General features: G+C 46.1%; 1 protein-coding gene across 1 annotated transcript; it reads right to left on the bottom strand.

The window, feature by feature from the left end:
• Positions 1-1,215: 1,215 nt before the first annotated feature.
• On the bottom strand, positions 1,216-14,086 carry SERPINA11 (serpin family A member 11). Its single transcript, XM_040256578.1, has 5 exons — positions 14,018-14,086; positions 9,791-10,436; positions 7,657-7,930; positions 4,273-4,420; positions 1,216-1,560 (listed from the first exon to the last, which is right to left on the bottom strand). The coding sequence occupies exons 2-5, from the start codon at positions 10,431-10,433 to the stop codon at positions 1,357-1,359; spliced, it is 1,269 nt and encodes a 422-aa protein (XP_040112512.1). The 5' UTR covers positions 10,434-10,436; positions 14,018-14,086; the 3' UTR covers positions 1,216-1,356.
• Between the last annotated feature and the right edge of the window lie 354 nt (positions 14,087-14,440).

Genomic DNA, 14,440 nt, shown 5'->3' with positions numbered 1-14,440 from the left:
GTGGGAGTGGATTTGGTGCAATGCCTTTTCTGGCTGACCCCTCACCCTGGCTTCACCTGCCCTGGTCTCATCCACACCCACCTGTCAGGATTCTCCAATCACTGCTTCGTCCACACCCACATCTGCTTATGCACTGTACAGCTACTCCCCACTGTGGACAAAACAGAGTCCACACCTTTTACCCTGGGAACCAAAGCCTCCAACATTTAACTCTGTATCCCTCTCCAGCGTGACTTTCTCCTGTGATCCTATGCAAGCCTTCTATGGCTATGAAGTTGGTCTTTTCTTTTCTCGGAACATACATTTTCCTTTCTTTTCTCTGGTGATCTTTGCTCATAACATATCTCCTCCATCCTCTTCCAGACTGTCTTACCCTCTTTCTCTTTAGTTCAGGCTTCCCTGGCTTTCAAGATCCAATTCAAGTCTCACCTCCTTGGGATGAGGGTGGAGGAGTTCTACCACTTGCTCTTGTTGGTACAGCTTTTTCCTAGATATGTACCGTCCAGTCACCCTCTAGGCACTGACTTCACTGTCGGGATGTATTGTCACATGGATGGTACATACATGCAGCTGTGCTGGCATTTCTGAGTTTCCCTACTACTTCCAGACAGATGCCTTTTTAAGACTGGAGGGGCACACTTGTGGGGTGGGCCTGCTGACCCCCAAAAGGATGCATCATTGCTTAGATGCAAATTCACCCCACTGATGAAGACTGTACCATAAGCCCACTGTCTCACCAGGCCATATTGATTTTTCCACATTCTTTGATCTGGAGTTGTCCTTGGACACTTGACCTCTGTTTCTGGATTTTATCTAATTGGCCCATCCTCGCACCCCTTTCTTTTCATAGAACATGACTTACAGCACCTGCCCTGCTTCAATCTCCCCTCAAGGTGAACTAACTTCTGACATCCAGGCAATGATATTCCAGGTTGACATCACTTTGCTATATAGCCGAGATGGGTCACCAAGCAGCGAGAGATTCACTTACTCCTCCTGGTGCCTTTTCCTAGGACTTTTGCCCAAAGGACACTCAGGAGGGATCAGCAGCAGTAGCAGCATTGGTGGACGACTCCAGGGAGGCTATAACCCCAGGCTGTTCTCATCGCCAACTTTCTAGCCACAGCTGACTCCAGATTGGAGGAGACAGTAGAGTGAATGACGGACCCCTGCTCTGGGTGCTCAACCCCCTCTTGTAAGCATCACTCCTCACTGTTCACAAAACCCAGGGTCAACTTTATTAGCATCTTTGCACACTGTTTCACTGGTCCTCACAGCAGCCCTGAGATGCAGGTTGGTGCTGGCCCTCCTGTTTTTTAAAAAAGGGACAAGACACCTCCTGGCCTCTCATGATGGTCACCCAGCAGCTGGGTTGACAACTTTTCCCAGGAAGAGTGGGCTCTCGGTGGTCACCTCCCAAAGGAGCAGGAGGAAAGGCCGGTTGAAACGGGCGTGTGGGGCTGACGTCACGTTCAGAGACCGAGGCTGGGAGAGGAGGCCGGAGGCCACAGCTGCCTCGGTTCCCCGCTCACTCACATCCACTGTCGCCTTATGAGACACCTAGAAGGAGGGCAGAGGGGCAGAGACAGCATGGGGTCAGGGCGCTTCAAGGGGGCGAGGCCACCTACTGCGGCAGAGGGAGATGGAGGCGGAGTTACCCCACTCAGGCCCCGCCCTCCCTGGAAGCAACTCCTGCCTTTATTTCATTTCCTTCCTTCACAGGTTTCTCTGCCTCCATCATCTCCTGGGGTGTCACCCTGGCCATGCTCTTTGCTCTTTGAAGGAGAGACAGATAGGCCTGAACGGGGCTGAGGGCTGCACGAGCATGCGTATTTGCTCAGTCATGTCCAACCCCATGGACTGTAGCCTACCAGGATCTTCTGTCCATGGGATTCTCCAGGCAAGAATACTGGAGGGGGTTGCCATTGCCTTCTCCAGGGGATCTTCCTGATCCGGGGATGGATTCTGCATTGGCAGGTGGATTCTTTACCACTGCAACCACAGGGAAGCCTGCTCAAGCATGCACCCACCAGTCTGTAAAAACCCAAGAGCGACTTTTAGGAGCGTTTCCTAAGCACTCCGGTGTACGTGGCACAGGCTGGAGACTCATTTTCTGCTACGAGCGCTTGTTCTTGCTAAGTCTCAGTTTTCTCATCGTTAAAATGGCTTGCTCCGCCTAAGTCAATGGTTTCCAAAATGAGCTCAGCAAAACCAGGTTGTCTGATGTGCCAAGCACTCTACTGGGCTCCATGAAAAGAATTCTGCTCTTCACTGTTTACAATAGCTAGGACATGGAAGCAACCTAGATGTCCATCGGCAGATGAATGGATAAGGAAGTTGTGGTATGTGTACACAATGGAATACTACTCAGCTATAAAAAAGAACACATTGAGTCAGTTCTAATGAGGTGAATGAAACTGGAGCCTGTTATATAGAGTAAAGTAAGTCAGAAAGAAAAACATCAATACAGTATATTAACACATATATATGGAATTTAGAAAGATAGTAAAGATGTAAACAAAACTTTTGGACTATGTGGGAGAAGGTGAGGGTGGGATGATTTGAAAGAATAGCTTTGAAACATGTATATTACCATATGTAAAATAGATAACCAGTGCTGACCAGTGCAAGTTTGATGCATGAAGCAGGGCACTCAAAGTTGGTGCTCTGGGACAACCCAGAGGGATGAGATGGGGAGGGAGGTGGGAGGGGGTTTCAGGATGGGGGTACATATGTGCACCCATGGCTGAGTCATGTTGATGTGTGTTGAAAACCACCACAATGTTGTAAAATAATTAGCCTCCAATTAAAATAAACTAATTAATTTTTTAAAAAAAGAATTCTGCTCTTTTAAAACCTTGTACCTGCATGCTAAGTCACGTCAGACTCTTTGCAACCCTGTGGGCTGTAGCCCGCCAGGCTCCGCTGTCCATGGGATTGTTCAGGCAACAATACCGGAGTGGTTGCCATCTTCTCCTCCAGGAGATCTTCCCAACCCAGGAACTGAACTCGAATCTCTTAGGTCTCCTGCATTGGCGGGCAGGTTCTTTACCACTAGTGCCACCTGGGAAGCCCTTTGAAGCCTCATTTTCACACAATTCCTTAAGAAAGTTTCTGAGGCTTTAAATTTAATGAAATTGAAAATGTTGGCCTTGACAATCTCTTTCACTTCTAAAAAGATTTGTAAAGAGATAAATCTAACAACGAAAGTTACCGTAAAATAAATCCTTTAAAAGGTTAAATTATTTCTTTTTCCTCTTGTTTGCTCTCTCCATGATGGGCAGGTACACACACACACACACACACACACACTCAGAACCCTGTCCCTGTTCCCTAGTTTCATGTTCCAAATCTCAGTTGCTCTTTCTGAAACTGAAGACAGTATACTTTCTTTATGAAATTCCTAGCAAAGACTAAACTGATAATTAATGACCCTACCTTAGGAAGGTAATGGAAGAACAGAAGGGACTTTCTGGTCTTCCCACTTATGGAAAATTGCATTCTTCTTCTCAAATACGAATTCTCCCTTCCTGTAGGCTATCAGCCCAGGCCCGTGCCTGTGCTCTGCAGTGCTTCCTGCAAGAGAACATGAGCCCACCCCACTGACGGCTGTCTTAACTGTGGGATTCATCTTAGTCAATGAGTGGCCTAGACAGAGGCCATGAGTGAGGAGAAGTGCTAAGAGACATTGCATATTTTCTCTGTTTTTTTCCCTGCTGCAACAAGAATGGCATGTCCCACATAGAAGCCTCTCTTTTAACCTACATTCTAGAATGAAGAAGACATGCGAAGTAGATTTGTAGCGAGATGTAGTGATACACCTCTGATATGTCACATGAGTGACATAAACCTCTGTTACAAGAAGACACTGAGATTTGGGGATTGTTTGTGACTATAGCAAAGCTGATGGATACACTTCCTGTTCATGCCCACTACTCTCTACAGTTGTAACAAAGGTAGATAGAATCTCACTGGTTGCCTTTGGAAGTTTAAAGGATAAAAAGAAGGCTGGTCCCACCCCTGGGGAAATTCTGGCTCCATGGATGGGCGTCTACTCTATTCAAGATTCTGTTGCTTCTTTGAAACACATAGAAGTCTAGAAGAAAGGGGAGTAAAAGGGGAGCTGCCAGTGAAAAGAAGCCTTAAAGATTGTGATATTAAGGAATCAGAAAAGAAAAAAAAGAGCATTTGACTCTCAAATGAACCTTATGTCAAAGGAGAACATACCCTCCCCCTCCTGGCCAACACACACACCCACATACACCACCTTACCCTGGAGATGGTTCTGTTGAGCTGCCCAGTGATTCCTGAGTAGTCAGCTTCTGAGTTGAATAAGCTGGTGAGACCAATATGGGGAAGTATCTCCTCCAGGTTATATGTTCCAGAAATGGAAAACTTTGGCAGGTGCAAATCCAGCAGGCTGGGGAGAGAATCAGATGGAGAAGCTCTGCTGTCTCATTATACAGGCTGCTCTTGCCCTGTGTGTGGGCAGCCTGAGCTTTGGGAGGGAGACGTGCTCCCCAGGGTGGGGGAATCAGGCTTCTCATGATACCACCTACTATGCCAGAACATCCCACAATCCAGAACCCTCTTTTCTTCAGACCACACAGAGTATCTTGTCTGGATCTAAGAAGACTCCTGGCATAGCCATAGGTCTTCATCTTTGTCACATTTCTGGAGGACTTTCTCGGTGCTGGACATTGGGTTAGGTTTCCAAGGCTTTGCTGATTAAAGTCACAGAGTAACCATGGAAGGTAAATGCTGTTAACATTGCCCCACCTCCATATCCGATTCATGAGCAAGTTCTGTTGGCTCAGTTTCTGAACTATATCCTAAACCCATCTACTGGCAACCCCTTAATAAAGCTACACCATCTCTCACCTATCTGGACTTCAGGGGCTGTTGAAGATCTGCTGAGAGACACTGCATGTGAAGTGACGTCATGAATCCAGAGTAACTCTCTCTCCTGTTACTGCCATGCGTTTGCCAGCAGACTGTCTTATTCCTAGTGTTATATTCATAAGTTTCCTTTGACCCAGAGAATTCTGTCCCTTTCTTCCTGGGATTATTCATCTCTAAAATTATTGTTTGATAGTTGTCATGGCACCTGCAAGCTTGGTTTAATTACCAGCCAGCTCGGAAACTTGTCCCTCAAATAAATTCAAATTAGAGATGTTAATTCAAATTACTTTTTATTCGTTTAACTCCTGGGCCAATATGAGGGTACAGATGTCTAACTGAAGTGGGAGGTAGTGGGAAGTCAGTGAGTTGAACAGTGATAAAAAGGAAACAAATGTGGAGGACAGAAAGCAATAGAGTATGGCAGAAATTACACTGGCCAATTTTTGAGCCTACCAGACACAATTTTCACAGGCAGCATTTGGAAGGCAGGTCCCGCCATGGAGCGGGGTTTGAGTACAGCCTAGCTGAGGGGTGTCTTTTAGAGAGCCCAACATAAGAGTAGGTGTTCAATCAATGTAAATAAAGAAATGGAGTTATCAGAAAGCACAGTTCCCCTGGGCAGACCAGCCTTTCTCATAACTGAATAAAGGGAAACCTGCTGCTGGTGGTGCTAAGTGGCTTCAGTCGTGTCTGACTCTGTGCAACCCCAGAGACGGCAGCCCACTAGGCTCCCCCATCCCTGGGATTCTCCAGGCAAGAACACTGGAGTGGGTTGCCATTTCCTTCTCCTATGCATGAAAGTGAAAAGTGAAAGTGAAGTTGCTCAGTTGTGTCAGACTCCTAGCGACCCCATGGACTGCAGCCCACCAGGCTCCTCTGTCCATGGGATTTTCCAGGCAAGAGTACTGGAGTGGGGTGCCATTGCCTTCTGCAAGAGGGAAACCTGGCAGCTTGAATTTTCCATGTCTGGAAGCCCATTCAAATGCTACCATGATACTGTAACTCTCTGGCACAACACATGGTATCAGGAAACAACTGAGGTTTAGATAAAACCAACTAGGTTGGTTTTGATTTTTGAAGGTCAAAGTGGGAGGTCAAAACAGACCCTTCTTAAGAAAAAAAAAAATCTACTGGTTTAGAAGATTCTATGGTATTTCCTCCTGTGATGGGGGAAAGGGCAGGTTCATCCCAGGGAGCTTGAGAATATGGGGCTGGAATCAAACTGACCAGAGTTGTGTAGATTCACAGACAACAGGAATAATACTTTAAATCCCAGCCTCTGTCCTTGACCTGTATCATTTATTTGGTGCCTGAATCTCTACCCAAACACAAAACACTGTTTCTCTATTCTTGGTACCTGTGCCATTAGGGTGCTGAGAGAAGGCTCCCATGGGGATGAAGGTGACTGACACCTATCAAGTAGTGATGGTGGATTTAAGAGGTTTAGTCTATATCCTATCCCTTTGAAGCCAGTGAATGTTCTGACCAACAGAATATGGCAGAAATGACATTGGCTAACTTCCGAAACTAGGCCTTAAAAGAGCAGGAGCCTTCACTTCCTGCCTTTCAGAATGCTCCCTCTTGGATCCTTGAGCTGTCACATAGCAATATCAACTGTGCTGAGCTGCTGTGCAGAAGCCCAAGCTAGCCTCACGGAGATGCTACATGGAGAGAGAGAGATGCCTGCTAAGCTCTTAGCTCAGCCAACCAGTCAACCCAGGCTCTAGACATTCAAGTGGGGGGAACTTCAATGCTCTACTTCTGGCCACTATCTGACTCCGTCTATGAGAGATCCAAATGAGAACCACCCAGCTGAACCCAGTCCACCTGCAGAATCAAAAGAGATACTAGATGGGTGTTTCTGAAGCTATTCTTTTGGGTGTGGATTGTTATGCAGCAAGAGGTAATTAGAACTTGAGGCCAGATTTTATCCAGAGTACCCAATAAAGGAAGATACATCTCAAGAATGGGTTAGTTGGAGTATGTGGTCTAGGGAAACCAAAAAAGGCTAAAACCACTATGAGAAAAATCACAAACCAAAAAGCAAGTGAGAGAGAAGGGGATAGGTAGAGTTTCCCCAAACTGGCAATTGACATTTTTGTTTTTACAATGTTCTTCTTGGTATTTAGCTTCTTTAAGGAATGTTTTAACTAAAAAAGAGCCACTCTTAAGAAATACCCACTGTTCTTGTGAATCACAATTATTCTTAATATTGAATAATTGTCCTTGATCTGATTTGTTACATACACTTAGCTGTCTTCTGGTAGTAAATATTATCCAGAGAAAAAAACAAGAGGAAAAGCAGAAAGATGCCCAGGAAGGGGTAAACATGATTAATACCCAGTAAGCCCTTTTCCTGCAGCAGGTACCATTCTCATATTCTATAAGTATTAACTTGATTAATCCTCCAAGCAACCCAGTGTGGTGGTTATAATGGCCCCATTTTACATTTGAGAAAATTTGAGACCCACATCCTAGAGAAGTGCATGGCAACCCACTCCAGTATTCTTGCCTGGAGAATTCCATGGACAGAGGAGCCCGGTGGGCTATAGTCCGTGGGGTCACAAAGAGTTGGACATGACTGAGCAACTAAGAACTGAGACCCACATGGCAAGAATTGCCCAAGATCACATAGTTGGTTAACTGGCAGTGCAGAGAGCCAAGCTAGGGCTTAGGATCTTGCAACTGGAGTTGATCAAAACCTGCTGGTTTCTCATAGAAAGTTAGCCAGAGTCCTTCTGCTCTGGCACTTACCTGGGGAGGAGCAATTTATCCCATTTCTTCAGGGTCTCTGGCTGCAGAGCGGCCTCCACCTGCGCCATCTTCCCTGGGTCAGGGAGGATCAGCAGGGCCTGGGCATTTCCGCTGTATTCCAGCTGCAGGACAGTGCAGGCCACCTCCTGGTCATAGAGGAACCTGTGCATTTCCTTCTGGTGCATCATGGGGATGCGGAGAGAGGTCCTCCCATCCACAAAGAAGCTCTCTTGCTTCTGGGTTTGGTAACGACTGAAAGGATGCTTCCACTTGGCTTAGGACACAAAACCCACAAAACCATAAGAAGACATTCTAAAAGGGCAAGCCTGGGGAGACATACACTAAGCCACGCTGGTTAGAGATGCAAAGTCTCTCACAGTCCTGTCCATGCGTGCAGTACTTTCTTTCTACTTACCATCTCCACCCACAATCATCTCCTGACTTGACCTCCTGAAAACACTGGTCATGGTGATGGGGGAGGGGCTGGCTCATCCTGTCCCTCATGCCCACCCCCAATTGGGCATGATTCTGTCTCCAAAAAGTTACCACTTTATTTAAGGCCACTATCTGACTTTGAATCATTTCAGGAATCTCCTAAGTTGTCTTTGTTCTACCCTTATTCTCCTCCAAATCATTTTCCAGATTGTAGCCAGACTGAACTTGCACCAGTCTAATTAAATTTGTTTCTTTCTAGAAAATGCAATGGTAATTCTTTTCCTTGGACCTTTTCACATAGTGTATTTCAACTTGAACCCTCTTCCATTCATTTCTCCCATAGCCTCTTTGCCTGAGTATGTCTAACTCATCCTTGGGTGTCTTAGCTTAGATGACTTCTCTTCCAGGAAGCCTTCCCTCACTCTTTGAGTCTGGAAAATTGTATCTTCCAAGAACTCCAGTGCACCCGTATCTATCCAGAAGAGTATCAGGTTCCTACTGAGTAGTAGTTGTGCTGTTACTTCCTGACTACTAACACGGGACTGTGGCCTACACAAGGAGGAGACTGTCTTACTCATATTGTTGTGTAGTATTAGCCAAGTCATGTCCAACTTTTTATAACCCTATGGACTGTAACCCATCAGGCTCCTCTCTGAATGGGATTTCCCAGGCAAGAATATTGGAGTGGCTTACCATTTCCTTCTCCAAGGAATCTTCGCAACCCAGAGATTGAAACTTTGTCTCCAGCAGATTTCCCCAAAAGGTAATGAAAGTCCTTGTGATACAGTTTGTACTTAATGTATGCTTTTGAATGAATGAATAACATTCCTAGAGGCCTTAAACAGAAAGCCAAAGTTTACCTTGAAAATCATTCATTCAATGATTTTCCTTAATGTCCTTAACCTGAACACATCCTTAAACCTGTGTCAGACTCAGGAGAACCAATAATGATTTAGACTCAGACCCTAATGGTGTGAACCCAAGGATGTGAGGAATACACACCAATACACACCAACCCTAGGATACTGGTTGCCTTTAGGGAGGGATAGAAGGAGGAAAATGGAGCCAGGGAAGGATTAAGAAGAAATTGAATGTATCTGCAATATTACTTTAAAAAAAAACCTGAAGTGAATGGCAAAATGTTAGTAGGTGTTAATTCTAGGTACATAGTGGTTTTTATGTCATTTTCTGTAGGTTTGAAATAGGCAATAATATAAAACATAAAATATTTCCCTAATAGTGAATTACTAATAGAAAAGTAAGATTAACTCTAAATTGTATTAAAAAATCAGAGTAAAAGTAGAACAGAAAAAACACGGCAGAAGAAATCAAATATTGATAAATTAAGAAGTAGTGATATAAGACCAAGGCTTCTCTGGTGGCTCAGTGGTAAAGAGTCCACCTGCCAATGCAGTAGGCACAGGTTCAGTCCCTGGGTCGGGAAGATCCACTGGAGACAGAAATGGCAACCTACTCCAGTATTCTTGCCTAGGAAATCCCATGGACAGAGGCGCCTGGAAGGCTACAGCCCATGGTGTGGCAAGATTCAGACATGACTTAGTGACTAAACACCAATAAAAACAGATAAGACCAGTATTTAAATATAGGGAGGTAACTTTCAGAAGATACAGCTTTAGATTTTAGATAGGTGCCTTTTATGGGCAGGGTTGGAGATGGAGGCACTTGAGCCAGCCCTCACCTTTAAAGAACATATAATTCAAGAGAACCATGAGCGTGTCTTGGGTGAACTCCTCTAGGCAGTCCACGACCTGCCCGTACGTTTGCCTGCTCACGTAGCCATTAATCTGCTTCCTAGTTGCATCAAAGTTTGTGAAGTTGGCAGAAAAGGCAAAAACTCCATACAGCTCCCTGATGTTGTCCAAAATGTGCTGCTGAGGCTTCAGCTGCGTGTCCAGGAATAGAGAGTTGCCTAGTTTCAGTTCCAATTTGGGGCTGGGTAGGTCAAGGGTGTGGATGAGGCTCTGGAAGCCCCGGTGGATGTCGGCTTCTGGGGTCTCAGTGAGGTTGAAGCCGAGGCCCTCCAGGATCTGAGTCCGGGTATCAGCTTGCGCCCCCAAAGAGAGCAGGGCCAGGGTACTGGAGAGGCTGACTGGGGAGAAGAAGATGTTTCCTGGGGTTTCTGCTGCCAGCTGCTTGTACAGACGCAAAGCGAAGCTGGTAAGGGTGGGTGTGATTTTCTGGTAGGCCGGGAGGGACTCTGAGAGCTGACCATGAGAGGCTTCAGGCACCCTCAGGCTCTTATCTCCATGGGCAGGAAAAGGTTGACAGTGGACAGAGGCCAGGATCCCAGCTCCTAGCAGCCACAGCCACGCCGGCCCCATCCTCTGAAAACAAGATGGGGGAACACGTCATCCTTCTTCATAAACAGCCTCATGTTTACACAGTAAACCCACATCCAGGCTGGATCCCACAGAGATGTCAAGTGGGGCACTGCAGAGGGTGAGGAGGGGGGTGAGTAAGCTGGCTCCAGACACTTTTCCCCAGGGCTTCAGTCACAGCAGAAGCCCCTTCTCAGCTTTATGTATTGATTCGTAAGATTTTGTTGATTTTTCTGAATGATTAACCCCCCTCCCCCCACAAAATAAACTCCAACAACTTTCACGGTCTTTACCCCTTGCCTTCCTCCTCCCTGACTCCTTTCCTTCCTTCCTTCCTTCCCGTCTTTCCTTTTCCTTTCAACTTTCTAGTCATTCTTTCAATCATTTGTTAACTTTCAAAGACTGAGGTGACCCTCAATAGTGTAGGACAAAAGTCAGGACACTTTGACAGGAGTGATGTTGGCCTCCCCTGCACTTGGGTGTGGACTTTAATTAGCATCTTGCCTACCGGAGGGGGTAAGACGCTGCATGGACCTCTTGGCCAGGCTCTCCCAGAAGGAGGCATGCCCTCTACTTTTCTGATCTCCATGAGCTGGAGTGTGGATGTGACAATTGGCCTCAGAGACCTTATGGGCGAGGGCATCTCATGAGGCCGGGCAAAACCACGGGATGAATGAGGCCTAGGGGTGGGGGTGAGGAGAGAGATTTACTCCATCTCTGTTATCTCCAGTAGCTCTTGTCACTTGCAGAGGCTGAAACCTCTATCTTAACTGATGGAGAGATTTAGGAAAGACATCTGCTGAATTGAGTCTCCCACCCACAAATTCAAATGTTGAAGTCCTAATCCTCAGCATATCAGAATGTGGTCTTGTTGGGAAATAGAGTCATTGAGTTGTAATTAGTTAATATAAGATTGTATGCATTCAGGCTAAGCGGCTTCAGTCATGTCCGACTCTTTGCAACCCTACAGGCTGTAGCCCGCTAGGCTCCTCTGTCCATGGGATTCTCCAGGCAAGAATACTAGAGTGGGTTGCCATGTCCTCCTCCAGGGGAATCTTTTTGACCCAGGGATCGAACTTGTGTCTCTTATGTCTCTGAAGCTCTAATATGAGGTTGCATGGGCCATAATCTATATGACTGATGTCCTTATAAAAAGGGGAGCTGAACACAGGGACACGCACACAGGGAGAAGGAGATGTAAGGTTGAAGGCAGAGATCAATCAGGGTGATAATTCTACAAGCCAAGGAACGCCTAAGATTACAGGGGCAAAGAGAGCGGCCTGGAGCAGACTCCCACCTTGGAGCCTCAGGACCCAGCCTTGCTTGACACCTTGATCTTGGATTTCTTGTCCTCGGAACTGTGAGAATCCGTTTCTGTGCTGTAAGCCACCCAGTTTGTGGAAGGTTGTTAATGCAGCCTAGGAAACAAATACAATAGCTCCTGTGCTTTAAGGAGCTCATTAATATGACTCCATTAATATCATCCATAGTATCATTAATATCACTCTATTAATATGAAGTGGCCAGAAGAGCCTTCATGCCACCCCTAGGGGGTCAAAGTGCTTCGGGGTGAGGAGTGCAGCGTCAGCTCGGGGTGAAGGCTTATCACTCACCCGTGCCCACATCCACACAGAGCATGCACTCAGCCCCCCAATCCACACCTTGCTGTCCTCCATAAGGAGTTCCATCCCTTTGCTCCTTTCAAGACTGACCCTTCTGTTGTCCCATGCCACAGCGGCCATCCACAGCTCACCAACCCATCCTCGTTTGTCTATCCTGATATATTTTAAGTCTTAACACACTATTGACCAGGGGATTTTGCAGAAACCAAATCCTGTTGCTGGTGTTTTGTTATGTAAGTGAATATTGAAATGACTCTGGTCAATAAACGTTCCAGTAACAAAAGATGTATCTCTGGTCAGTAAGTTGTTAATCAGCACCTTTAATGCCTTTCACCCAAACCAATGATCTCTGGGCCATTTACATATTTTTGCAGATGGCTTATAGCACCTGGTGCTCTAAAAATCCCATTAAACCCCCAAGGCCAGTTGTTGGGAGGGAAGAATGTAGTCTCATTATCGATTATGTCGAAACACATTTGCTGGTCAAAGTACTTCAGGCAGATCCCCAAGGCCACGTCCTAACCTCTCCATTGCAGCTCAATACATGGCATCACTGACTCAACAGACATGAATTTGAGTAAGCTCCAGGAGTTAGTGATGGACAGGGAGGCCTGGCGTGTTGTGGTCCATGGGGTCACAAAGAGTTGGACACGACTGAGTGACTGAACTGAACTGAATTGAACAGGCCCACTTAGTAATGATTCTCATTTATACTGGGAAACAGAACAGCTTAAAAATTGGACTGCCCCTGGAGAAAATTAGAAATATAGCTGTAATAAAACTTTTTTCCAGTTTATTCTTTTTACCCCAGTGAACTCACCACCATTTTCTACTTATTGTGCCCCCAGGACACCCATACCTGCAGAGTATCTATTTCACAAAGGACTGAACTGTTAAGTCAGAGGGCCTCGGTTTGAATCAAGGCTCTGTAGTTAAATCACCAGGTGACACTGTGTTAAGGAAGCTTTCTGAGCTGCTGGTTAATATTTGCAAAATGCAAATGACCATGCCTACCTCCTGGGGGTGGCATTGCTTAGGGATCATAAGATGTAATATGATGTAAAAAGCACGTAGGAAGCATGCAGTGCTAATTTTCACCCTTTCTACTGAGGCTGGATGTAGTTACACCAAAGTTATTCCTTTATTCCTTTTCCCAAAAGATTTCAGAAGAAAATTAAGAATCCCATGAATTAGGTATAATATCCCTATTTATTGTTTCTTTTGTGGTGGAGATGGAGATATTAGCTGTATTGGATCACTAGTTCCCAGACTGTTCTCAGATGCTGTGGGAGGGATGTGTGCAAAAGCGGGGATGACATTTTGGATCATCTCAAAGTCTGGAAAAGGAGATGCAACTGCAGTGTAGTGGGAGAGAGAAAGCTCTGGAAATGCTAGAATAGACGCAAGCCAGGAAGCGTGGTCTGCCCCACATGCCAGCAGTGCCCCAGTGGAGGAAAACTGCTTCATGTCATTTCAGGGAATCCTTATGGGAACCTAAGACCTCAGTAATATTATCCCTGTTGTACGCGTGGGGAAACTGAGTCTCAAGGCCAGACAAACACAAGTGGCAGGAGCATGGGTCAAATTCCAGACCAGGCCCCTGAAGCATCCCTCTTTCATATAATAAAATGTCCCGTAAAGTTACTACAACCGTGCGATCATTTTGCTTTGGGTTGTATTGCTCTGTTTTCTTGTCTAACTGTGAGAAATACTGTTTCTCAAAAGAAATTCAAAGGCCAAGTTACTCATAAAAGGTTGTTTAAAACCTGAAGTTCCTGCTTCAAGACTTAGAAGCAGTACATCATCGCGTTTTTCCTTCAGGGAACTCAGTTCTGCCGTTTATTCTGCCAAAGTGAGAAGGAGGGACTGGTGGGGGGTGGTGCGCAGGGGGAGGGAGAGGAGAGGGAGGGAAAGAGAGAGTGCCGTCACCCCCACCTTCATTTCAGACACGAGTGTGGTACTCACAGCAAGGTCCCTGGGCTGGGGGTCCTGGGTCTTCAGCACTGCCTCGCTTCCCACCCGCAGAAAATAGTGCCTGACGATCACGGCAGCCTAGTTAATATTTGTCAGGTCAATTCCTAGAACTGGTATGAAGGCTGGAAGTGACCTTTTCTTTATAGTTTCCGTCCTGCTGGCTTGTCCTGCAGAGGGAATTGAGATCCTGGACCCGGCTTGGTGAGTGAAGACATTCATATATGGATGTGCCGTCAGGGGGTCGTGATGTGGCAGCTGCTGACTCATTACTGGTGTTTCTGTGTGTTCTGGGCCATGTCTTTTATGAATCACTCTGAATATGAGATGTTAACTAAAAGTACTGTGGTGATCATTCCACAACATGTGGAAATCAAACCATCATCCTGTACTGCCGGGAGCCAGCACAGGAGATCC

Source organism: Oryx dammah, unplaced genomic scaffold, assembly GCF_014754425.2.
Source record: "Oryx dammah isolate SB20612 unplaced genomic scaffold, SCBI_Odam_1.1 HiC_scaffold_16, whole genome shotgun sequence".
NCBI classification, from domain to species: Eukaryota; Metazoa; Chordata; class Mammalia; order Artiodactyla; family Bovidae; genus Oryx; species Oryx dammah.
This window is presented reverse-complemented; position numbering and strand designations above follow the sequence as displayed.

Bases quoted from the DNA above. Each gene is read 5' to 3' on its own strand.
- SERPINA11 (XM_040256578.1), bottom strand. From the start codon at position 10,433: ATGGGGCCGGCGTGGCTGTGGCTGCTAGGAGCTGGGATCCTGGCCTCT. The intron at 7,931-9,790 runs GTGAGGGCTGGC...TTGTGTCCTAAG, and splicing joins GAATTATATGTTCTTTAAAG to CCAAGTGGAAGCATCCTTTC. The intron at 1,561-4,272 runs GTAAGGTGGTGT...CCCTCCTTCTAG, and splicing joins TCAACAGAACCATCTCCAGG to GTGTCTCATAAGGCGACAGT.